This window comes from Artemia franciscana, chromosome 13 (genome assembly GCF_032884065.1).
Source record: "Artemia franciscana chromosome 13, ASM3288406v1, whole genome shotgun sequence".
Classification (NCBI taxonomy): Eukaryota; Metazoa; Arthropoda; class Branchiopoda; order Anostraca; family Artemiidae; genus Artemia; species Artemia franciscana.
The window spans coordinates 10,123,419-10,150,679 of NC_088875.1; the positions used below are offsets into that span (position 1 = coordinate 10,123,419).

General features: G+C 35.5%; 1 protein-coding gene and 1 long non-coding RNA gene across 2 annotated transcripts in view; one reads left to right on the forward strand and one right to left on the reverse strand.

The window, feature by feature from the left end:
- The window catches only part of LOC136034495 (uncharacterized), a 71,593-nt gene that overhangs the window by 26,063 nt on the left and 18,269 nt on the right, over positions 1-27,261 (reverse strand). The gene's annotated exons all lie outside the window — the stretch shown is intronic.
- Positions 1-27,261, forward strand: part of LOC136034493 (ragulator complex protein LAMTOR5 homolog) — a 34,120-nt gene that overhangs the window by 2,934 nt on the left and 3,925 nt on the right. The window contains exons 2-3 of the mRNA XM_065715709.1: positions 14,306-14,367; positions 26,810-26,921. Coding sequence (XP_065571781.1) covers positions 14,306-14,367; positions 26,810-26,921 — 174 coding nt within the window. The remainder of the gene's footprint in view (positions 1-14,305; positions 14,368-26,809; positions 26,922-27,261) is intronic.

Below are 27,261 nucleotides of genomic sequence, written 5' to 3' on the forward strand. Positions count from 1 at the left end.
TTCACAGTGAAAGTGTTGCCAACATTTGGTCAATTCAAAGTTAACCTACCATTTTAATCCACTTAAAAAAAAAAAATTAGTTTTGACTATCCTTTGTCTGGAAAGTCAAGAATTCTTGAAATATGCGTGTCCTACTCAAGATTATCAGATTTTGTGACACTGAGGAGTTTAACATATTTCATTAGTATTTTGGGTGGGAAAGGGTTTGAGAAAACAGGAGTGGATTTCAAGACTTTTAAGAAGTTTAATGTCATTATATTTGACTTGGTGGGATTTGTTTTCATGTATAAATTCTTAGTTTTATCCAAAACATGGTTAGGATTTTGACAGAGCCATTTTTGATAGTCTTATGCCATACTTCAAGGATCAGCAGGTCATCTACATGTTAACACCTTTTAGAGAATCTTACTAATTTCGTCATTTAATACTACTTATAAGAGTAGTCCTAACAAGGCTCCTTGAGTAATTCAACGCTAGTTAGGGAGGGGCTCAGAGATAATATTTTGTATTTTATAGCTTGGGATCTATTTGACAAAAAAAAAACATGTATAAAATTTACTAAGAGAGGGTTTACTTCAAGTTTACTCAGTGATAAATGAATTAGGGTTTTGTGATAAACTGATTCAAATGCTTAAAAATATGAACATAGTATGAGACAAAGTATTAGTTCCTCAGATGATAGAAAAATTTAGCATCTAGTATCAAATCAGTAAGACTACAACTTTTTTTTTAATTTTTGCTTCATGGGAAATACTATTAAAAATATTAATCATCAAAGTCTCTTATTGTTGAGAAAGTACCCACAAATTTGGCAACTATATTTTTGTCAGAGGATCCTTGAATTTTGATACCAATTGTTTCTCATCTGTTTTACATGATTAGTGAAGTTTTGACAGAGTCATCTATATTTCGACAAGGTTACTACAAGATATTCTCAAAAGAAACAGATCTCAAAATAGAAGCCAATATCAACATTTGAATTTGGCTTAAGGACCATTTTGGTTGGTCTGGTATTCCACTACATCAGACAAGAATTTTTGACACTTGGAACATAGTTTGTCAATGTTATATTAGTTGTCGTTTCAACTTAATTTTATCAAGAAAAAGCCAATGTGGTTACATTTTAGAAAAGATCAGATGTATCTTCATGCATTGGTGCTGATCCCAACTTTTTGGAGAAAAAAAAATCAAGTATTGACAGTTGGGACAATACATAGCTAAAAAAAAGTTTTGGGAGCTCATGTTGTGTCAAGAATGGGAAACTGATTGAATTGATTATTCTTTCCTTATTTGGATGTATTGAATATAGTGTCCGCGTTTTGCATTGTCAAAATATAACAACGGCTTCAAGAGATGGTGTCCCAAATCATGACTAAGCAGAGTTATCCTGTTTTGAAGGAAAATTTTGACAATGATTCTAAAATTACACTATCAAATCATTGGTGCCTTTACCCTATAGCATCATTGATATCATTGCTGTATTCCCAATTCTAGAAAGAAACAATATAAAATTTTAAACACAATTTCAAATTTTTTTAAAATGACCCACTTACTAATATCATTCTTAAAGGCATATTCAATTCCCCCAGCCCCCTCAAGTGGTCAAATCTATACACTGAGCTGTAATTTTCAATACATGACTCTGTTCTTTAAATTGATTTAATGGAAAAAGCAATACAACAGCAAGTTCATCATATAGAAATTCTGTTGAAAATATGTAATTCAAGGTATATATTTGACTATTAACAAGGCAGGGAGGAGGGGGGGGGTAAGTTTACTGGTACACCTTAAGGAATGATATTAATCAGTATTTTGAATGTTTGACAGCAGTTTTCAGAATTTTATAAGTGTGATAAACAGCTTATAGTATAAAATTGTAAAAAGAAGTAACTTGGCCCAATAGTAAGCAAAAGTATACAAAATAGGATTTTGATAAAAACAGATAAACCAAAAGAATTGTCTTTTTATGTGGATTCTAAATATATAAAATTCAGTGATCTTAATGAAACAAGACTATCAGGGTCAGTATATAAGAGCATCCAACTGTAGAGGTGTCAAGCTCTTGTATACAAAATGTGGAAACTTAAATTTTTGCCAGAAGAAAGATCACGGTTGCTTGTTTGTTTTTTTCTTTAGGGATGATTTTATCAAACCAATAGTACCATAAGGATTAGAGAGGTTTATTTGAATATAATCAAACGTTTTCATGCCCTTTTAAGTGTTCAAAGAGGTTTAGGGCAACTAATCCTCCTATGACCCTTTTTTTTCTAAATACAGCTGATCAGAGTTTTGAGATAAGAATTGATTCAGCATAGTTGAAAGGTGTAATAACTATGCCACTGGGAATACCATGATCTCACACAACCCTGGGAAAGGACTAACTTATGCAATTTGCCCATTGCTTATACATACTTTAGTGTTGGGAAAATATAGAGCTGTTTTGTGGGGGAGGGGGGAATTTTCCAAGGGAAGAATTTTTGATTGGAAGGAAATTTTACACATGGGAGAGGGATTTTCTTGTATGACTTGTAAAAACGTTCCGAAATTAAATAAAAAAATAAGTTTTTCAGCTGAAAGTAAGGATCAAAATAAAAATTAAAACAAACAGAAATTATTTTGTATAATAGGGGGCTGCCTCTCCCTCATCCCTTCCTCTTTTTGCTAAAAGTTGATTTTTGTTCCAATTCCTTAAGAATAGCTTCTGAAACAAAAGGTTCATTGAATTTTTGTGAGAAGTATTTTTAAGAACTTTAAGACTTTTGTGTAAAGAGGAAGAGATGAGGAAGGGGAAATCCCTTATGTACAGGATGATTTCTATTTGTTTCAAGTGTTAATGTTGCTCCTTTTTTCAACTATTTTTTTTAATCCTTATGGAGAGTAGGAACATACTTTTCTTTTACTTTTAAGTTTTGAACAAACAATCCCAGTAATTTGAGTAAGATTAGGACGAATTTTAGGGTTTTTTTTATGAGAATGTAGTTTGAGTCAGGTGCTTCTTTATTCTATATTGTAATATTTGTGCTGAGTATTTAGATTTCAAGTGTCCAAAATAACCACTTAGGTCTAGTTTGACATGTTCTATTCTTTTAATAATAGGCTACATTTAGATTATTAACTTTGATTCAATTCAACTGACTGACCGTGACCCAATTAAATAGAAGGCTTATCTGCAAAGTAAGGCAATGAAAACAAATAAGTTCAGACCTAAGTATTGCTATGGTAAAAAAAAGTCATTTAAATATCTTCAATAATCTTTTTAAGCAGTTTCAAACTTATATATGACCTTGTCATAAATTGATAAAAGGTTTTGGATTCTTTTGTCATAAAATATCACCCCATCTGGTTTGAATGTAATAAATGAGAACTTTTGAATTAGAGAGCTATAGTGTTTCTTAATGCAGTTTCAGATAACTCTGAGCAAGGTACTTGCCTTTGATAAATGGGACTACCATGTTTATTTAGGATAATCTTGGTAGAAAATTGATTTTTTAAATTAGACACTATCTGATAATATCTGAAAGAGTAATGCCATTTGATTGACTACTCAACTTGTTAATTTGTTCTTTCTTTGTGTAATAGTTGTCTCAGTGAAAGTTGGGTTGTAGGCAATTCCTCTCACCCTCCTAATGCATGGATTTAACCCCTGTCTATGTAAGCAATTTTGATCGTTTTTTTGGTTTATTAAATAAAAAAACAAGTTTTTTTAACTGAAAGTAAGGAGCAAAATTAAAACATAAAACGAACAGAAATTACTTCGTATATGAAAGGGGCTGCTTCCTCACCAACGCCCCGCTCTTGACGCTAAAGTTTGACTCTTTCTCTCAACTCTTCTTTTTAAAATAGTAAAAAAAAATAGCGTAAAGAGCGGGGCGTTGGTGAGGAAGCAGCCCCTTTCATATACGAAGTAATTTCTGTTCGTTTTAAGTTTTAATTTTTCTCCTTACTTTCAGTTAAAAAAACCTGTTTTTTTTAATTTAATTTCTGAACGTTTTTCAATCAATGCATGTTTTGATTTTGGCTCTCCGCAGAGGAATAATTAAAACGAAATTTGCATATTTATTATTTTTTTTGCTAAATGGCTTTCTCATAGTTTTGATCGAATGATTTTGAGAAAAAAGAGCGGGGGAGGAAGCCTAGTTGCCCTCCGATTTTTTGGTTAATTAAGATAAAGGCAACTAGAACTTTTAACTTTTTACGAATCTTTTTTTTAGTAAAAGATATACGTAACTTATAAATTAGCTTACGTAAAGAAGTTTTGTATTCTCATGTTTTTATTACATAAATGAGGGGGTTCGTCCCCTCGTCATTACCTCGCTCTTTACACTAAAGCTTAAATTGTTTCTCAATTCATTAAGAATGACCCCTGGATCACCAAAGCCGTAAAATAAATAGTTGAAATTACAAAAAATACTTTAGCGTAAAGAGCGGGGTATTAGGAGGAGGTGAGCCCCTTATATGGGTAATAATTTCTGTTCGTTTTAAGTTTTAATGCTGCTCTTTACTTCCAGCTGAAAGACTTTTTCATATTTCTTTTTTCATTGTTTTTTTTTTTTAATAATGCTAGTAAATCCTGCGCTCCCTTCATGGAAATTTTCTTCCACCATGACAAATTCCTCGATGAAAAGCTCCCCCAGCCTATCCCCCTATTCTCAACCCCTCCCCCAACCAAAAAATCCTACTGAAACGCCTGCACACTTCCCAATAACCATTACTATATGTAAGCACTGGTCAAAGTTTGTAACTTGTAGCCCTTCCCACGGGGACTGTAGGGGAGTAAGTCGTCCCCAAAGACACAGTTATAAGGTTTTTCGACTACGCTGAATAAAATGGCTATCTCGGAATTTTGATCCGTTGACTTTGGGAAAATAATTAGCGTCGGAGGGGGCCTAGGTGCCCTCCAATTTTTTGGTCACTTAAAAGGGGCACTAGAACTTTTCGTTTCCGTTAGAATGAGCCCTCTCGCAACTTTTTAGGACAACTGGGTCGATACGATCACCCCTGGGAAAAAGAAAAAAAAAAACAAAAAAAAACAAACAAACAAACAAACAAACACGCATCCGTGATCTGCCTTCTGGCAAAAAATACAAAATTCCACATTTTTTGTAGATAGGAGCTTGAAACTTCTACAGTAGGGTTCTCTGATACGCTGAATCTGATGGTGTCATTTTCGTTAAGATCCTACGACTTTTAGTGGGTGTTCCCCCTATTTTCTAAAATAACGCAAATTTTCTCAGGCTCGTAACTTTTGATGGTTAAGACTAAGCTTGATGAAACTTATATGTTTAAAATCAGCATTAAAATGCAAGTCTTTTGATGTAGCTATTGGTATCAAAATTCCATTTTTAGAGTTTTGATTACTATTGAGCAGGGTCGCTCCTTACTACAGTTCGTTACCACGAACTGTTTGATAACTCTTAACTTTTGTCCCAATTCTTTAAGAATTACCCCTCAATCAGAAAGGCCGTAGAATAAATAGTTGAAATTACTAAAAGTAATTTAGCATAAAGAGGGAGGTATTTAGGTGGAGAAAAACACCTCATATGCGTAATAATCTTTGTTCGTTTTAAGTTTTAATGCTACTCCGTACTTTCAAATGAAAAAAAAATTTCATGTTTTTTTTTATTGTTTTTTTATAGTAATGCTAGAAAATCCTGCGCCCTTTTCATTGAATTTCTCTTCCCCCATGACATATTCCTCCAAGGAAAGATCCTCCCATATAGCCCTCTTCCCTCACCCCCCGCCAAAACAAAAAAAACTGAAAATGTTTATATACTTCCCAATAACTATTACTGTATGCAAACACTGATCAAAGTTTGTAACTTGCAGCCCCTCCCCCAGGGACTGTGGGGGAGTAAGTCATCCCCAAAGACATAGTTATTATGGTTGTCGACTATGCGGAACAAAATGGCTATCTCAAAATTTTGATTCGTTGACTTTCAATTCCGTTAGAATGGGACATCTATCGACATTCTAGGACCACTTGGTCGATACGATGACCCCTGAAAAAAAGAAAAGAAAAAAAAAAAGACAAACAAATAAACACGCACCCGTGATCTGTCTTCTGGCCAAAAATATGAAATTCCACATTTTTGTAGATAGGAGCTTGAAATTTTCGCTACAGGGTTCTCTGATACGCTGAATGCGATGGTGTGATTTTCGTTAAGATTATGTGACTTTTAGGGGGTGTTTCCCCCTATTAAACGAAATAAGGCAAATTTTCTCAGGCTCGTAACTTTTGATGACAAAGACTAAATTTGATGAAACTTATATATTTAAAATCAGCATTAAAAGCCGATTCTTTTGATGTATCTTTTAGCATCAAAATTCCGTTTTTTAGAGTTTTGTTTGCTATTGAGCCGGGTCGCTCCTTACTACAGTTCGTTACCACGAACTGTTTGATACAAAGTCGGCATGCAACTGGAAGTGGAATAGAGATTCAGTGCAAATCGGATTCGAAAGAAAATTCAAGGAAATTGGCGTGTGCTAATTTTACAGATATTTAGCGGTAACATTTGAAAAAAGTAGAAAGCTAATACACAGTAAAATCGCTGGGTCCATTTTTGTGCCCTGAACCTGTCTAAAGCTTTTGACAGTATTTCTCATTCTCAAGTTATGTTTTCCCTTGTCAGTTCAGGAGTCAACGTTTTGTCGTTCAGGTTCTTCAGTTTTGGTATAGTAATTCCCATATTCGGTTAAGTTTCACTCTAATTGTTATGGGAATATTCCAACCCGCTTGGAAGTGCGTCAAGGTGGTGTTCTTTCACCGTATCTTTTCAGTATTTGTATCCGCAGTGTGTTATACACAATTATGCCCTTTCTTTTTTGTAATTTGGTAAATGTCTCTTTTATTGCATATGCGGATGATATACTTCTAGATCTAGCCTCTAAAAAATTCCGTATCATCTATTTCAAAACATTTCAAAACTGTTGGTCTGTCATTGAATATTGATAAGTGCGAGTACCTAGTCTTTAATGCAAAGTCTATGCCCATTTGAAATCTGCGTTCTAACTTCTCCATCCATTGTGTCTGATTTGCGGCGGTCAAGCATTCATATTTATTGGAATCTACTAGCTTTTATGATCAATATTGTATGGCCTATTAAAGAAAACTTAAAGCGGGTTATGGTAAAATAGTAGCTAATCGTGGTCATTATTATCGAAAAGCGCTTGCATTGCTATACACTAGTTTTTGCGACCATTCAATACTTTTCCTATCTGGTATTTCACCTATCCTGAAAAAAAGACAAGATCTGGCTGAATTGTGTATATTATATTTCCGCTATTGTAAGTTTCTGTTTCATTTACCCCGGTCTTATTGGAAAAAGAAAATAATTCGGTATTTCGGGGCTTCTGACATTATTACTCCTTTGCGGAAGTTAGGCTCAAAATTGGAAAAGGATTATATTTTTTCTCTGGGCCCCTTCCACCTCTTAGTTCGTTTATTTTCCCGTTAGTTTTCACCTGTTTTCGCTTTATAGTTGTGTTATCTCTTAGCAGTTCTTTCGTTAGTTAAGTTATGGTTGTGGTATATATGTTTTATCGCTCTTATAGTTGTGTTATTTTCAAATTATACTCCATAATAGAGAGGCTCCGAACACCCAGCATTGTATATTAAGCTCTGAGTTTGACGTTTTTTTCTAACGTGACCAGATTCGTCCTGCGCCCTGTGCCCTTTTCATTGAATTTTTCTTCCCCCATGACATATTTCTCCAAGGAAAGATCCTCCCACGTAGCCCCCTCCCCTCAACCCTACCCCCAAAACCAAAAAAATCCCCCTGAAAACGTCTGTACACTTCCCAATAACCATTATTATATGTAAACACTGGTCGAAGTTTGTAACTTGCAGCCCCTCCCCCAGGGACTGTGGGGGAGTAAGTCATCCCCAAAGACATAGTTATTATGGTTTTTGACTATGCTGAACAAAATGGTTATCTCAAAATTTTGATCCGTTGACTTTTGGAAAAAATGAGTGTGGGAGGGGGCCTAGATGCCCTCCAATTTTTTTGGTCACTTAAAAAGGACACTAGAACTTTTCATTTCCGTTAGAATGAGCCCCTTGCGACATTCTAGGACCACTTGGTCGATACGATGACCCCTGGGGAAAAGAAAAGAAAAGACAAAAAAAAACAAACAAGCAAATAAACACGCACCCGTGATTTGTCTTCTGGCAAAAAATACAAAATTCCACATTCTTGTAGATAGGAGCTTGAAACTTCTACAGTAGGGTTCTCTAATACGCTGAATCTGATGGTGTCATTTTCGTTCAGATCCTATGACTTTTAGGGGGTGTTTCCCCCTATTTTCCTAAATAAGGCAAATTTTCTCAGGCTCGTAACTTTTGATGGGTAAGACTAAACTTGATGAAACTTATATATTTAAAATCAGCATTAAAGTGCGATTCTTTTGATGTAGCTATTGATATCAAAATTCAATTTTTTAGAGTTTTGGTTACTACTGAGCCGGATCGCTCCTTACTACAGTTCGTTACCACGAACTGTTTGATAATATTTTGAATTTATTTTTTGATAGCTGGTTCATAATGCTAATTAAAAAAGAAAGAAAGAAAAAGTCAACAAAGTTTTTGCATCTAGACTAGGGCAGTATCCAGGCATTAAAGATGGATGGGACACTATTATTATTTTTGGATGTGAACCATCTTAATGTTTATTGCTCTGAAAGATTTTTGACATCCCTTTACCTTGACCTCATGTATCATAGGCAGAATAATAATACTACTTGAATAGAGAGCAAAATGGGCTTTGTGTATTATTATTTTTTTCTTTACGCCAAGCCACTTTATATGGAAGGAGTTGTAGAAGCCTCGGAGGGGGGGGGCTTTTTGTATTGGAAATTGAAAGTTCTTGTTTCTTTTTTAAGAGTCAAAAGTGATTGGAGAGTAACCAGTCTCTTTCCCATGCCCTCTTTTGTTAAAGATAACAGTTTGAATAGGGATAGATCCTTTTATTAGACATTGAAAAAAAGTGAAAAAAAATATACTGGATATTTCAATCACTTATACAATGAGTGTCATCAGTGAAAATACTGCTGATGACTTACCTACCCCTTTTTTGCCCTCTGTCATGGATATCTGATCAAAATTTTGAGACAGCCATTTTGTTCAGCATAGTTGAAAGGTCCAATAACTCTGCCCTTGAGGATTACATGGTGCCCACAGCCCATGGGACAAGGGTTGTATTTTTGCAATTTGTCTGTTGTTTATACAGGATTTGTTATGCTATTGAGAAGGGAGTGTGTTGTATCCCAGGTCTCCAAAAAGGCTAAAAGTATTGAAACAAGACTTTCAGAGAATGCTAATTGGAGCATTGAACTAAATCAAAACAGACTGCAGGCTTACAGGTTGTCAAAACAATTTTTTAGCTCTGGAATAGGTTAAATTATTAAGTTCAATCTTGCAGGGTATGTTGAGAGGGATGTTGAAGTAATAAAAATGCACTAAGTGTATACTACTTGGCTAATACTTCTGCCTCTACTACTAAGACTAAGACTGTTAAGGTGCAAATTTCAAGGAACATTGAGTGGATCTTGAACTAAATCAAAACACACTATGGGCATTTAGGTTGTCAAACGAGTATATAAGCAATATCATAGGAACAGCTTAGGGTATTAAGTCAAAACTATTTAGGGTATATTGAAGGGGATATTGAACTAACCAAAAGGCATTATATGTATATTGCTACTACTGCTATTGTTACAACTTCTACATCTAGTTATAGATTAAGGGTATTAAGGTGATACTCTTAGGGAGTGTTGATGGGTGTGTTGAACTAACCAAAATGCAATATCTACATGCTACTAGTAATAAGATTACTGCTAATACTACTCCTACTGCTAATGTTACTACTGCTATTAAAGGAAGTTAAGGTGAAATTTTGAGGGGGATGTTGAATTAAATCAAATGTACTATGAATATGCAGGTAGTCAAATAGCTATATCAGCAATCTCTGAGGAACAGCTAGAAGCATTAACTTGAGACTTCCAGGGCATGCTGAAGAGGGTATTGAACTAACTACTCCTTCTTGGAGTTCATTTCTCCATATCATAGTTCATATTAAGGCTGTTGGTATTCAGCTAAACATTTCAAGGGGTAACAAAATCAAGACACACTACACTTATGCAATTGAGAATTCCAGCAACATCCCAGGAACGGCTTAGAGTATAAATTTGAAACTCTCAAGGCATGTTGAGAGAGGAGGGACTAACTACAATGCAGTATATATGATGCGACTACTAATATTACTGTAGAGGCTAAGAGTATTAAGGTAAAAGTTTCAGGGTATGATGAGAGGTATGCTAAACTAACTAAAAGGCTTATAATATTATGTTGAAACTTTCAGGGTATGTAAAAGAGGATGCTGAATTAATGTAGAGGTATTGTATACTTACTATTGTTTTTACTACTACTTCTACCATTTTTAATATTAATGCTGCTGCTAGTACTACTTTTACCAATGCAAAGTGCCTTAAGCTGTCATCTTCAAGAAATGTTAAGGGTGATGTTAAACTGAATCAAAGTACAATTATGTGTATGCAATTTGTCAAAAGACCATATCAGTTGTATCCCAGAAGTAGCTTAGCGTATTAATTTCAAACTTCTGGGGCATCTTGAGGGAGATATTAAACTAACCAAAAGGCTTAGAGTTTGAAGTTGAAACTTGCAGGGCATTTTGTGGGGGATATTGAATTAACGAAAAGGTACCATGTTCATATTACTAGTACTACTACTGTTACTCTTACAACTACTATTGTTACTAAGGCTAAGGGTATTAAGAAAAAGTTTTCAAGAAATGTTGAGGAGAACGTGGAACTTAATCAAAAATATTGCAAGCAAGTTGTTGAAGGGGGTATCAGCAATAGCCCAAGAACAACCTAGGGTATTGAGTTGAAACTTAAATTATGTTAAAGGGGATGGTAAACTAATCAAAAGGCACTTAGTGGATACTGCTAACACTGCAATGGCTACTACTACTACTGAGGCTATTGGTGTTAAGTTGAATTTTTAGGTAGATGTTGAATTGCCAAATGATGCCATGTTCAAACTACTGCTGCTACTTCTACTGATACTGCTACTACTCTTAGCACTATTATTAAGGATAAGTGTATTGAAGTGAGTTTTCAGGGAATGTTAAGAGGATGTCTAACTAGATCAAAACATACTATATGTATACATGCTTTCAACAGGGCTTATCATAATATCTCAAGAATGGCTTAATGTATTAAGTTGACACTTTTAAGGCATGTTGTGTTGGATGGTGAACCAGCAAAAAGGCGCTATGTGCATACTGCTATCAATAGTACTTCTACTGCTACTAATGCTGCTAATACTCAAACCACTATTAATGGATTAAATCAAGACACACTATCTGAATGTATGTTGACATAAGGGAGAATCAGCAATATCTCCCAAATAGCTTACATCATTAAGTTGAAACTTTCAAGACATGTTAGGGAGGATGTTAAATGGAATCAAGGTATGCTATGCACATTTTGACTGCCAAATGGTTATTTCATCAATATCCTAGGAACAACAAAGGGTATTAAGCTACAACTCCCAGGGCTACTTGTGTTACTACTACTATTGTTACATCTACACTACTAGTGAACTAAATGAAAATAGTTTGAGTGGATCTAGCTTGTCAAAATGGCATGGGCGGAATATGTCAGGACCAGAATAGGATTATTAAGTCGAAACTGCCTGGAAAAATTATCTGGACATAAAAACAAATCTAAACACACTGCATGCATACAAGTTGTAAGAAGGGTGTATGAGAAATACACCAGAAATTGTTGAGGGTATTAAGTTGAAACTTTCCAGGTTACTACTATAACTATTGAACTAAATCAAAAGAGTTTAAGTGTATCCAGGTTGTCAAAATGGCATAGAGGCAGTGTCTCAGGACTCTGAGGTGCTGAACAGGGTATTAAGTTAAACAGGGTACTGCATGCACCCACTATGTGCATATAGCTTGTCAAAAGGGAGTATCAGCAATATCTCCTGAATAGCTTACAACGTTAAGTTGAAAATTTCAAGACATGCTAGGGAGGATGTTGAACTGAATCTAGGCATGCTATGCACATTTTGACTGCTAAATGGTTATATCAGCAATATGCTAGTAACAACAAAGGGTATCAAGCTAGAACTTTCAAGACTACTTATGATACTACTACTATTGTTACTTCTACTGCTACTATTGAACTAAATGAAAATAGTTTAAATGCACAAAGGGTATTAAGCTAAAACTTTCAAGGCTACTTATAATACTACTACTTTTGTTACTTCTACTGCTACTATTGAACTAAATGAAAATAGTTTAAGTGCATCCAGGTTGTCGAAATGGCGTGGGTGGAATATATCAGGACTGGAATAGGATATTAAGTCGAAACTACCAGGGAAAATTATGTGGACATAAAAATAAATCAAAACACACTGTATGCATACAAGTTGAAAGAAGGATGTATAAGAAATATACCAGAAATTGTTGAGGATATTAAGTTGAAATTTTCCAGGTTACTACTATAACTATTGAACTAAATCAAAAGAGTTTAAGCGAATCCAGGTTGTCAAAATGACATAAATGCAATGCCTCAGGACTCTGAGGTGCTGAACAGGGTACTAAGTTGAAACTTTCAGGGAAAGCTGAGGGGGATGTAAAACTAAACGAAAAGGCACTGTGTGTATGGTGGTTTTTGGAAATGGCAGATCAGCAGTATTTCAGGTGTGACTGAGGATGATAATTTGAAATTTTTAGGGCTGCTACTACTGCTATTGAAAAGTTTTGTGCATACAGTTAGTAAAAATATCATAGATACAATGTATCAAGAGCAAAAGAGAGAATTTAGTTTTAACTTTCAGTGAAAGTGGAGTAGGATGTCAAGTTAAATCAAAAGGTTTTATATATTTCCAGGTTGTCTAAAGAGCATTGTTGCAATATCCCATGAAAACCTGGGGTTATATGTTGGAACTTTCAGAGCATAATATTGAGAACTTTGAACTAAATCAAAAGATGCTATGTGCATCCAGGTCTGTTAAAGGAGTGTATTTGTGAAATCTAAGTAACAGCTAAAGCTACTAAGTTGAAACTTTCATGGCATGTTGACAGGGATGTTGTTCTAAACAGGGCTTTTAAGCTTGTGTCTGCAATATTTCTGTACTGGTCAAGGGTATTAAGCTGAAACTTTCAGGAGATGTTGGAGTGGATGTTTAACTTATTAAAAACTCACTATACACATGCAGTTTGTCATAAGGGTGTACTGAGGGTATTAAATTGAAACTTTCAGTGCTACTACAACTTCTACTGTAACTATTCATGCTACTGCTACTGTGGCTATTCTTTAACACAGCTGCCACTGCTTACGAGTGTGACAACCTATTAATACTTTGCGACTGCAAATACTTGTGGCTGCTACTGAGTACGACCGCTACTAATTGCGATCTTGACTACCCATAGATTTCACTTCAACTAATTGTGAATGAGACTACTTGGAACTGCCACTTCATGGAATTGCGATTGCGAAACTTTCTGTGACTAATTAAGACCTTGACTGCATCAACTACTTTTTCTGCAGCTACTAACGACTGTGGGTACTTGACGCAGTGGCAGTGCGTATTTGCGACTAACTGAAACTCTGACTTCATGTGACTCTGACTAATTGCAATTGCATCTTCCACTACATGCTACTATGACTACTTACAATTACAACTGTGACCACTTGCGGAATAGCGGTAGTACTACTAGCAACAGTACTATTTACATACTGCCTTTTGGTCAGTAGAACATTCCTTTCATCAAGTCCTGTAAGTTTCAACATAATACAATTAGCCTTTGCTAAAACATCTGGATTTCAAAGTTTAAAAGCTTACAATTGAATTTATTTGAAACCGGGCTACATCTTTCACAAAATTGTGCTTTTATTTTGAGTTCCACTCTCCTTGCGTAAGTAACTAAAATTTTACGCGTTCAGGCTCTCTTGGTTTTAAATAAAAATAAATTCTATCGTTAGCTGCACAATACTAGTACATTTGTCGTTGCAGTCTATCAGATAATTTTTTTGTGTTTCAGCATTCAATTTTGTTTGTCTTTTTTTTGCTCTAGCCTAATTCCTGCTGTCCTAAAAAAATAAAAAAAAAAATAAAAATGCAAACACACATTTTGGCTGTCCCTAAAAAAAAAAAAATGCAAAATGATGCAGATTTTTTTGCTTTCACTCTTGGTTTTTTTTTGTATTTCAGTTAATTTCTCTTTTGGCTTAGCATATCCACTTCTCTATTTACTTTTTCTACTTTTAGGGCGAACTCGCCTGGAGTCAAAGGAGTATTAGTTATTGACAAACAAGGACTTTGCATTGCAGGTACAACGGTGATTCCCTTTTAACTAAACATTTATGTAAGCTTTTGTGAGACCCATATATTATTTGTGGGACATCACTGGTAGCCTATGGATGATATTTACATGGTCGAGACATGTACCGGAATCTTATGGCTGCAGTGCTTACTGCAACCTAGTAGTGAACAAACTCTAGCCCATAGTAACCAAAATTTAAAAATGTTTTAAAGAATTGTCAGATGAGGGAGAATAGCCGATTAAAATTGATTCAGGAATGATAAATATTATTGCAATGTATCTTAATGGTAAAATTTTATGAATTTATAGGAATCTCGAAAAATAGCCTGAAACCCCAGAAAAATTTTGTTGGATTAAAATAAAAACTTCAGTATTGGGATCTCCATAGCCGAACATTACACTTCCCACCTTATATTACAGTCTTGAGTTACACCCTTGGAATTACGGTCCCCCATCTTGAGCATCAAGGAAAGTTACTTTTTGCATGGTAAGCAGTGACATGTCTCCTTTTTTTTGAAATACTGAAATATCCCAGAGAGTCGTTTAAGGGCTCATTTGATAGAATGTTGCTATATTCATTGCCTTTGTAAGCAATAAAATATAATCTATATATATAAAAATAAGTTGTCTGTGGATGGATGGATGGATGGATGTGTGGATGGATGTGTCAGGTGACGTCACCTGAAAAAACTGGATTATGTGACGTCAAAACTGAAAAAACTAAAAAAAGGCAAAAACTACAAAAAAAACTAAAAACTAATAAAAAAAATAAAAAAGCTAAAAAACTAAAAAAACTATAAAGGTAAAAACCAATAAAAAACTAAAAAAAAAACTGAAAAAACTAAAAAAAGGCAAAAACTACAAAAAAAAACTAAAAACTAATAAAAAAAGTAAAAAAGCTAAAAAACTAAAAAAACTAAAAAAACTAAAAAAAGGTAAAAAACTAAAAAAAATAAAAAATAAAAAAAAACTAAAAAAAAGGAAAAAACTGAAAAATAAGCTAAAATAAAGGTAAAAACCAATAAAAAACTAAAAAAAAAAGGAAAAAACTAATAAATGACGACACTCAAAGAGAAAGCGACCAGGACAAAAAACTAAAAAAAAAGGCAAAAACTACAAAAAAACTAAAAACTAATAAAAAAAATAAAAAAGCTAAAAAACTAAAAAAACTAAAAAAAGGTAAAAAACTAAAAAAACTAAAAACTAAAAAAAAACTAAAAAAGGTAAAAACTAAAAGAACTAAAAAAGAAAAAAATAAATGACGACACTCAAAGAGAAAGCGACCAGGACAAAAGGAATGTTCGATTAGCAATCAACAAAGCACCGGGACACAGGGAGTATAAATGACGACCAGGACACAAGTAAAAAAAAAAATTAACAAAACTAAAAAGAAGGTAAAAACTACAAAAAAACTAAAAAGAAAAAAAAACTAAAAACTAATAAAAAAACTAAAAAATCTAAAAATCTAAATAAACTAAAAAAGAAAAAAAAAGGAAAAAAATAAAGGAGAAAAACAAAACTAAAAAACGAATGTATATACAGACCGGTACACCGGGATACAAATGACGACCGGGACACAGGGAATATAAATAACGACCGGGACACAGGGACACAACTACAACGGGGACACCGGGGGAAACAGGGGGATATAAATGACGACCGGGACAAAAAAACTAAAAAGAAATAAAAACTAAAAACTAATAAAAAAAACTAAAAAATCTAAAAATCTAAATAAGCTAAAAAAGAAAAAAAAAGGAAAAAAATAAAGGAGAAAAACAAAACTAAAAAACGAATGTATATACAGACCGGGACACCGGGATACAAATGATGACCGGGACCCGGGACACAGGGAATATAAATGACGACCGGGACACAGGGACACAACTACAACGGGGACACCGGGGGAAACAGGGGGATAACCTGACAATCTATTTATATGCAAAGACAATGGGACAGCAAAGAATGTTGTATATTCGCAAGTTTTACGTAGTTAAAACCATATATATATATATATATCTATATTCACAGGTGGGACATAGGGACACAACTACAATGGCGCGTAACTATTATGGCGCGTAACGACTTACGCGCGCGGGGGGGCTTGGGGGGGGCGCGAAGCGCCCCCACCAACTAGGTGTTGGGGTGGCGCGAAGCGCCACCCCAACAGCTAGTATTAAATAAAATATATAATTTTCAACATAAACTGCATCTTCACATGTGACTTGACATAACAGATGTATCTTTAAATAAGAGATGATATACCAAATTTCTTATTTGAAAAGTTACTTTTTTACCATATTTTGTTCATATTTGAGGGATTCCACTGTCTGATCGCCTCTGGTTTGTTGTTTACTAAGTTCCAGCTAAAAAAAAGCCAAATGCTTCTTTCTGTGTATAATCAGGGCTAAGATACTGTATGAAAAGCCCAAGCTCCTAATGCCATATGACTCTAAACAAACCCGTGGGATTCTTCCAAGGAAGTTTCATTCATAGAAGAATAATGGGAAAATAAAAGAGAACGAATTCTGTAAGATTTTTCTGTCAATGGAGAATCTGATTAAATATTTTTAATGGATGAAAGGAATAAATAGACCTTTTAATCCTGACTTTTTTTATCTTTATGTATTAACCACTGCTGGCTAGCACCTCTTGAATTTTCTCTTTTGAATTTAAGACGCTAAATCTTTCAATAAAATACCACCTTGTTATCTCGAACGCTTTTGTTGGCGTGAGGCTAGAACCGTTGGAAACACCAAAATTTTGATTTCAATTTTAAAGCAGCTTTAAAGATTTGGTGACCTGACACTACTTTTTGAATACAAACATAAAGAAAATAGTTCTCTTTTTCTTCTTCTGTGATTGCTGCAGCTGATTTTCAAAGCACTTCATATTATACAATAAATACAAAAAATTGCAAATAAAGTTGAGTTGGGCAAAAACACATAGATGAAAATATATAGCATAATCAAGGCGAAATGACAGTGATGAAAATTACACCCCAAAGAAACGTTACTCAAAATTCAAATCCGATGGGTTTTTTTGTTGATTATCCTATGACAAATTGTAAATCTGGTATGTATCATCAGTTAAATACTTGCTTTCATAAAAAATATTTTATGTAGAAGAGATAGGAGTTCTTTTCGTGGTAACGAACTGTAGTAAAGAGCGACCCGGCTCATTAGTAACGGAAACTTTAAAAAACAGAATTTTGATACTAACAGGTACATCAAAAGAATCTACTAAAATATACGTCAAAAGAATCGGCTTTTTATGGTGATTTTAAATATATAAGTCCCATCAAATTTAGTTATACCCATCAAAAGTTATGAGCCTGAGAAAATTTGCCTTATTTTGGAAAATAGGGGAAGACACCCCCCAAAAGTCATAGAATCTTAACGTAAATCTCACCATCGCATCCAGCGTATCAGAGAACCTTACTTTTTATGCTTCAAGCTCCTATCTACAAAAATGTGGAATTTCGTATTTTTTGCCATAAGCCCGATAACAGGTGCGTGTTTATTTGTTGTTGTTTTTTTCCAGGGGCGATCGTATCTACCCAGTGGTCTAAGAATATTGCAAGAGGGTTCTAGTGTTCTTTTTAAGTGACTAAAAAATTGGAGGGCACCTTGGCCTCCTTCCTCGCTCATTTTTTCCCAAAGTCACCTGATCAAAATTTCGAGATAGCCATTTGTTCAGCATAGTCAAAAACCTAATAACTATGCTTTAGGGACGACTTACTCCCCCACAGTCCGCGGGGGAGAGGCTGCAATTCACAAACTTTGACCAGGGTTTACATATAATAATGGTCATTGGGAAGTGTACAGACGTTTTCAGGGGGATTTTTTTGTTGAAGTGGGGGGGGGGGTACGTGGGAGTTCCATGGAGGAATTTGGTATGGGAAGAGAATTTCCATGAATGGGTGCAGGATTTTCTAGCATTATTTAAAAAAACACAGAAAAAAAAAATATGAAAAGTTTTTTTTTTCAACTGAAAGTAAGGAGCAGCATTAAAACATAAAACGAACTGAAATTATTACGCATATGAAGGGGCTCATCTCCTCCTAAATACCTCGCTCTTTACGCTAAAGCATTTTTAGTAATTTCAACTATTTATTCTGTAATGTCCTTTGGGATTCAGGTATCATTCTTAAAGAATTGGGATAAAATTTAAGCTTTACTGTTAAGGGCGATAGATTGACGGGGGGGGGGCGAACCTCATATAAGTAATAAAAAAAACAAATATAGAAGTTCGTTAAGTAAGTTAATTTGTAAGTTACGTAGTCATATTTATTGCTAATAAAATTTTTCTTAAAAAAATTAAAAGCTCTAGTTGCCTTTTTAAGTAACTAAAAAAATTGGAAGGAAGCTAAGCCTCCTCCCCCATCCCTTTTTTTCTCAAAATCGTCCGACACAAACTATTCGAAAGCCATTTAGCCAAAAAAAATTATATGCAAGTTTCGCTTTACTGTTTATGTGCGGAGAGTCAAAATAAAAACTCTGTTAATTCAGATACATTCAGAAATTAAATCATAAGTTTTTTCGACAGAAAGTAAGGAGCGACATTGAAACTTAAAAAGAACAGAAATTACTCCGTATATGAAAGGGGCTGTTCCTCAGCGCCCCGCTCTTTACGCTAAAGCTTTTCTATTGTTTTAAAAAGTAGAGTTGTGAGAAAGTGTCAAACGTTAGCGTAAAGAGTGGGGCGTTGAGGAGGGAACAACCCCTTTCATATGCGGAGTGATTTCTGCTCGTTTGAAGTTTTACTGTCGCTCCTTACTTACTGGTGAATTTTTTTTTATATTTAATCATCAGATAAACGCTTGCTTTCATAAAAGATACTTTATGTAGAAGAGATTGGATTTTTTTTGTGTGAAAATGTTCTTTTGATAGTTTTATCACAGAGGTAAAAAAAAAAATAGGCAGAACATTTTCGGAATGTGCGTTACCGTCATAATGTTACAGGGGATCAAGGAGGCACACTCGTGCCTCTATAAAGAGGCGAACCACGACAATGTTAAGCGATCTTCGGTTCCAGTGGTCGCAGAGGGATAGGGAGGGATGCATTTCGTAGCCCGAGCTCCAACTAAGAAACCTGCCAAATTTCATCCCCCTCCAACTTTTCCTTCATGGGGAAAATCTGGCCGAAAGTTTCGACCCGTCAACCCCAGCCCCCCTTTAACGTTGTCCGATCGGGCTGAAATTCACAAGTTAAGGTCCCCTAGGGCCCAGGAGTTTATCCGCGAAATTTCAGCTCGATGCGATTACTCCTTCCCTGTTTTCCAGAAACCACGCATAGCCACTTAAAGTTCATGTTCTTTTTTTTCCTCGACGCCTACAGGTCACAGCCAACATCGGATCTGGGTGTACGAAGACTCATTCGATGTGGAATTCTCCGAGTAAGTGCCCTTGAAAGTTTCGTAGGAAAATCTTAACTCCCCGAAAGTTTCGACCCCCCAACTCCATCCCACCCCTTTAACGTTGTCCGATCGGGCTGAAATTCACAAGTTAAGGTCCCCTATGGCCCAGGAGCTTATCCGCGAAATTTCAGATCGATCCGATAACTCCTTCCCTGTTTTCCAGAAGCCACGCATTAGCTACTTAATTAACCCATTTCTCCATAAGAGCCCATGTTAATTTGAAATTATTAAAAGTTAGTTAAAAGTTATATTTACACACATGCAAGTGGTTAGCACAGTTGTGTCAGGTGATACAAAACTGGTACTGAAAAGCTCTTACTGCGATTTCAAAATAAGGTATTCAAATGGATAAATATTTTAGAAAAACAAAGGTTTAGACTTAAAACACAAGCTACAGCGAGCTATAGCAGAAGAATAATTTGATCAATAGCTCATTATATATCAACTAGTATACATGATTCAATTTTTTTTTTATGTTTTTACCACAAACAAATACCAAAATAAAGAAATGTGACATCATCTTCTAGAATTAGTTTTTCTTAAGGTACAAAAACTTGAAGTATCTAGATGAGAGTGATATTAGAACTCTACATTTTTTTCATGTTATTAAGAAAATGGATGTCTTTTTAATTAGACAGTTACCCTTTAAAAACGGAACATAAATACTGTGATATTTTTTTTTGTGATTTAAAAAATGGACTTGATATTTGAATCTTCCGACCCATTTCATTCAACTAAATCCTGAATTTTCAAAAATCCACGCATTTTAAATAGAAAATTCAATGAATTTCCACATTTCTCGTGTCGATTCAAGCAGCATACAGCCCGTTTTTCTCCAAACGAGCAACAGGATTTATATAATTGCGGCTAGGGACCAGCCCCTATTGGACCAACTTTCACACCGTTTATTGCCATTCTTGCTTCTTCTCTTAAAACCATTTTTGGCACTATAAAAAAGTTCTAATCGGTTTATGCCAGCCCCTATTCCACGAAAGGTAAGATTACATCTTGCACCATGGAATTTACCGTACAGTTTTCACAAGTGGCATCGAGTTCAGCCTGGGTCCTGCATATCCACTTAGATGTTGGCCTTAGGGTAGTAAGTTAGGGAAGTACCTTAGTAGTGCTTAGTAAATAGTAAGTTAGGGTACAATATTGTACTGCTTTGCAACTTCTCCTGTTTCAGTCTAAGGCAACTCAGCAAAGAGTGAATCTCCAGTGAGAAGAACTAAACAAGATTCATGTAGCTCCAGATTTTCAGTCAATGACTGAATGAGTCTACCAATAGAAACAAAGAAGAAAATGTTTTGATAAATTGTGAATATGTTGCAGTCATTGCATATCAGCAAAAACAGCAAGAGGCCGAAGGGGGGGGAGTATTAAGACTTCCACTGGGTGATAAATTTAAAAGAAGAAGAAAATGCGCAACACAATCGCGCATGTACTACTGCCACTAGCAACTCACTGCCGCATCAAGCCACATGGGTCCAACACAATTGCTTATGTTGCTCCTATATCCCAATCTCTTCAAACCGTTTCTCTGAATGAGTTCACCAATTGAAACAATCTGTTCTAATCTTGTCTCTGAATGAGTCTACCAATAGAAACAAAGAAGAAAATGTTTTGATAGACTGTGAATATGTTGCAGTAATTGCACATCAGCAAGGGGCATTAAGACTCCCACTGGGTGATAAATTTAAAAGAAGGAACCCTCGGTGTTTAAAAATTAAGAATCTAAAATCCAACTATTATTACTCCTACTACTGCCACTAGCAACTCACTGCGGCATCAAGCCACATGGGTCCAACACAATTGCTTATGTTGCTCCTCTATCCCAATCTGTTCAAGCCGTCTCTCTGAACGAGTCCACCAATAGAAACAATCCGTTCAAATCTTGTCTCTGAATGGGTCTACCAATAGAAACAAAGAAGAAAATGTTTTGATAGATTGTGAATATGTTACAGTAATTGCACAGCAGCAAAAACAGCAAGAGGCCGAAGGGAGGGGGGGAGTATTAAGACTCCCACTGGGTGATAAATTTGAAAGAAGAAGAAAAGAAGAACTCCTCGGTGTTTGAAAATTAAGAATCTAAAATACAACTATTATTACTGCTACTACTACTACTAGCAACTCACTGCAGCATCAAGCCACCTGGGTCCACACAACTATGCATGTTGCCCTTCTATCCCAATCTGTTCAAATCTTCTCTCTGAACGAGTCTACCAATAGAAACATAGAAGAAAATGTTTTGATAGATTATGAATTTGTTGCAGTCATTGTACATAAGCAAAAACAGCAAGAGGCCGAAGGAGGGGGGAGTATTAAGATTCCACTGGGTGATAAATATAAAAAGAAGAAGAAAAGAAGGAATCCCCGATGTTAAAAAACTAAGAATCTAAATACTGTTGTTCTTACTGCTACTACTATTAGCAACTCACTGCAGCACCAAGCCACCTGGGTCTAAGACAACTGCACCTGGTGATCCTCTATACCAATCTGTCCAAATCTTTTCGCTTCAAACATTCCCCCGAGATTCAAATGTCATTTAAACCCTTTATTACGACTTCTCCCTATCCGATTCTGGGACAATGCGCAATTGAGAGACGGCTTGAACAGATTGGGATAGAGGAGCAACATAAGCAATTGTGTTGGACCCATGTGGCTTGATGCGGCAGTGAGTTGCTAGTGGCAGTAGTAGGAGTAATAATAGTTGGATTTTAGATTCTTAATTTTTAAACACCGAGGATTCCTTCTTTTCTTCTTCTTTTAAATTTATCACCCAGTGGGAGTCTTAATGCCCCTTGCTGATGTGCAATTACTGCAACATATTCACAGTCTATCAAAACATTTTCTTCTTTGATTCTATTGGTAGACTCATTCAGAGACAAGATTAGAACAGATTGTTTCAATTGGTGAACTCATTCAGAGAAACGGTTTGAACAGATTGGGATAGAGGAGCAACATGCGCAATTGTGTTGCGCATTTTCTTCTTCTTTTAAATTTATCACCCAGTGGAAGTCTTAATACTCCCCCCCCCCCCCTTCGGCCTCTTGCTGTTTTTGCTGATATGCAATGACTGCAACATATTCACAATTTATCAGAACATTTTCTTCTTTGTTTCTATTGGTAGACTCATTCAATCATTGACTGAAAATCTGGAGCTACATGAATCTTGTTTAGTTCTTCTCACTGGAAATTCACTCTTTGCTGAGTTGCCTTAGACTGAAACAGGAGAAGTTGCAAAGCAGTACAATATTGTACCCTAGCTTACTACTTACTAAGCACTACTAACGTACTTCCCTAACTTACTACCCTAAGGCCAACATCTAAGTGGATATGCAGGACCCAGGCTGAACTCGATGCCACTTGTGAAAACTGTACGGTAAATTCCATGGTGCAAGATGTAATCTTACCTTTCGTGGAATAGGGGCTGGCATAAACCGATTAGAACTTTTTTTTAGTGCCAAAAATGGTTTTAAGAGAAGAAGCAAGAATGGCAATAAACGGTGTGAAAGTTGGTCCAATAGGGGCTGGTCCCTAGCCGCAATTATATAAATCCTGTTGCTCGTTTGGAGAAAAACGGACTGTATGCTGCTTGAATCGACACGAGAAATGTGGAAATTCATTGAATTTTCTATTTAAAATGCGTGGATTTTTAAAAATTCAGGATTTAGTTGAATGAAATGGGTCGGAAGATTCAAATACCAAGTCCATTTTTTAAATCACAAAAAAATATCACAGTAAATACTGTTTTTAAAGTGTAACTGTCTAATTAAAAAGACATCCATTTTCTTAATAACATGAAAAAAAAATGTAGAGTTCTAATATCACTCTAATCTAGATACTTCAAGTTTTTGTACCTTAAGAAAAACTAATTCTAGAAGATGATGTCACATTTCTTTATTTTGGTATTTGTTTGTGGTAAAAACATTAAAAAAAAAATTGAATCATGTATACTAGTTGATATATAATGAGCTATTGATCAAATTATTCTTCTGCTATAGCTCGCTGTAGCTTGTGTTTTAAGTCTAAACCTTTGTTTTTCTAAAATATTTATCCATTTGAATACCTTATTTTGAAATCGCAGTAAGAGCTTTTCAGTACCAGTTTTGTATCACCTGACACAACTGTGCTAACCACTTGCATGTGTGTAAATATAACTTTTAACTAACTTTTAATAATTTCAAATTAACATGGGCTCTTATGGAGAAATGGGTTAATTAAGTAGCTAATGCGTGGCTTCTGGAAAACAGGGAAGGAGTTATCGGATCGATCTGAAATTTCGCGGATAAGCTCCTGGGCCATAGGGGACCTTAACTTGTGAATTTCAGCCCGATCGGACAACGTTAAAGGGGTGGGATGGAGTTGGGGGGTCGAAACTTTCGGGGAGTTAAGATTTTCCTACGAAACTTTCAAGGGCACTTACTCGGAGAATTCCACATCGAATGAGTCTTCGTACACCCAGATCCGATGTCGGCTGTGACCTGTAGGCGTCGAGGAAAAAAAAGAACATGAACTTTAAGTGGCTATGCGTGGTTTCTGGAAAACAGGGAAGGAGTAATCGCATCGAGCTGAAATTTCGCGGATAAACTCCTGGGCCCTAGGGGACCTTAACTTGTGAATTTCAGCCCGATCGGACAACGTTAAAGGGGGGCTGGGGTTGACGGGTCGAAACTTTCGGCCAGATTTTCCCCATGAAGGAAAAGTTGGAGGGGGATGAAATTTGGCAGGTTTCTTAGTTGGAGCTCGGGCTACGAAATGCATCCCTCCCTATCCCTCTGCGACCACTGGAACCGAAGATCGCTTAACATTGTCGTGGTTCGCCTCTTTATAGAGGCACGAGTGTGCCTCCTTGATCCCCTGTAACATTATGACGGTAACGCACATTCTGAAAATGTTCTGCCTATTTTTTTTTTTACCTCTGTGATAAAACTATCAAAAGAACATTTTCACACAAAAAAAATCCAATCTCTTCTACATAAAGTATCTTTTATGAAAGCAAGCGTTTATCTGATGATTAAATATAAAAAAAAATTCACCAGTAAGTAAGGAGCGACAGTAAAACTTCAAACGAGCAGAAATCACTCCGCATATGAAAGGGGTTGTTCCCTCCTCAACGCCCCACTCTTTACGCTAACGTTTGACACTTTCTCACAACTCTACTTTTTAAAACAATAGAAAAGCTTTAGCGTAAAGAGCGGGGCGCTGAGGAACAGCCCCTTTCATATACGGAGTAATTTCTGTTCTTTTTAAGTTTCAATGTCGCTCCTTACTTTCTGTCGAAAAAACTTATGATTTAATTTCTGAATGTATCTGAATTAACAGAGTTTTTATTTTGACTCTCCGCACATAAACAGTAAAGCGAAACTTGCATATAATTTTTTTTTTGGCTAAATGGCTTTCGAATAGTTTGTGTCGGACGATTTTGAGAAAAAAAGGGATGGGGGAGGAGGCTTAGCTTCCTTCCAATTTTTTTAGTTACTTAAAAAGGCAACTAGAGCTTTTAATTTTTTTAAGAACAATTTTATTAGCAATAAATATGACTACGTAACTTACAAATTAACTTACGTAACGAACTTCTATATTTGTTTTTTTTATTACTTATATGAGGTTCGCCCCCCCCCCGTCAATCTATCGCCCTTAACAGTAAAGCTTAAATTTTATCCCAATTCTTTAAGAATGATACCTGAATCCCAAAGGACATTACAGAATAAATAGTTGAAATTACTAAAAATGCTTTAGCGTAAAGAGCGAGGTATTTAGGAGGAGATGAGCCCCTTCATATGCGTAATAATTTCAGTTCGTTTTATGTTTTAATGCTGCTCCTTACTTTCAGTTGAAAAAAAAAACTTTTCATATTTTTTTTTTCTGTGTTTTTTTAAATAATGCTAGAAAATCCTGCACCCATTCATGGAAATTCTCTTCCCATACCAAATTCCTCCATGGAACTCCCACGTACCCCCCCCCCCCACTTCAACAAAAAAATCCCCCTGAAAACGTCTGTACACTTCCCAATGACCATTATTATATGTAAACCCTGGTCAAAGTTTGTGAATTGCAGCCTCTCCCCCGCGGACTGTGGGGGAGTAAGTCGTCCCTAAAGCATAGTTATTAGGTTTTTGACTATGCTGAACAAATGGCTATCTCGAAATTTTGATCAGGTGACTTTGGGAAAAAATGAGCGAGGAAGGAGGCCAAGGTGCCCTCCAATTTTTTAGTCACTTAAAAAGAACACTAGAACCCTCTTGCAATATTCTTAGACCACTGGGTAGATACGATCGCCCCTGGAAAAAAACAGCAACAAATAAACACGCACCTGTTATCGGGCTTATGGCAAAAAATACGAAATTCCACATTTTTGTAGATAGGAGCTTGAAGCATAAAAAGTAAGGTTCTCTGATACGCTGGATGCGATGGTGAGATTTACGTTAAGATTCTATGACTTTTGGGGGGTGTCTTCCCCTATTTTCCAAAGTAAGGCAAATTTTCTCAGGCTCATAACTTTTGATGGGTATAACTAAATTTGATGCGACTTATATATTTAAAATCACCATAAAAAGCCGATTCTTTTGACGTATATTTTAGTAGATTCTTTTGATGTACCTGTTAGTATCAAAATTCTGTTTTTTAAAGTTTCCGTTACTAATGAGCCGGGTCGCTCTTTACTATTGATCAAATTATTCTTCTGCTATAGCTCGCTGTAGCTTGTGTTTTAAGTCTAAACCTTTGTTTTTCTAAAATATTTATCCATTTGAATACCTTATTTTGAAATCGCAGTAAGAGCTTTTCAGTACCAGTTTTGTATCACCTGACACAACTGTGTATGGGGGCTCAACGCCACTGGTTACTTTTCTAATTTCATGGATGAGGGATACCTGAGACTTCAAATAGTTAGAAAAGAATTCGATTTAAAATGTTTTGACTTTGTTCAAAGTTGATGAAAGGATTCACTTTTGTTTATCACGTTTGATTTTAAAATATAATATCCCTAAACGTTATTGTATTTCATAATCCTCAATTATTGTTTTTCTAGCAAATGGAGTCCTAAGCGAAAAACATGCTGGAAGTATTTCATCGTTTGCGAGAACCGCGTCTAGTTTAGAAGAATCAGGAAACCCTTTAATGAGCATCAAGTATGAGAAAAAGTAAGCAATCATTCGGCAATTTATATTTATGAGTTTTTAGTCATATTTTTGTCATGATGCATATAGTGAATAATCCAGGAATCTTTAAATTCCAAGATTTCGATGGCGATGAGTATAAACTATATAACACCCCTCCTCCCTCTGTAAGTGCCTGGATCAGGATTTGGTCAGAGCTCGAAACTTCATTGGAATTTTGCTGACCATGGCTAGGTACTGAGCTTTTGAACCAGAGAAATGATAAAAAGAAACTTTAGAAACCAAAGAAAAAATAGGCTATATTAGAGGCTTAACGTTTATTTCAGAGATGTTGTTTAGTGATAATTTTGGGAACAAAAACTTA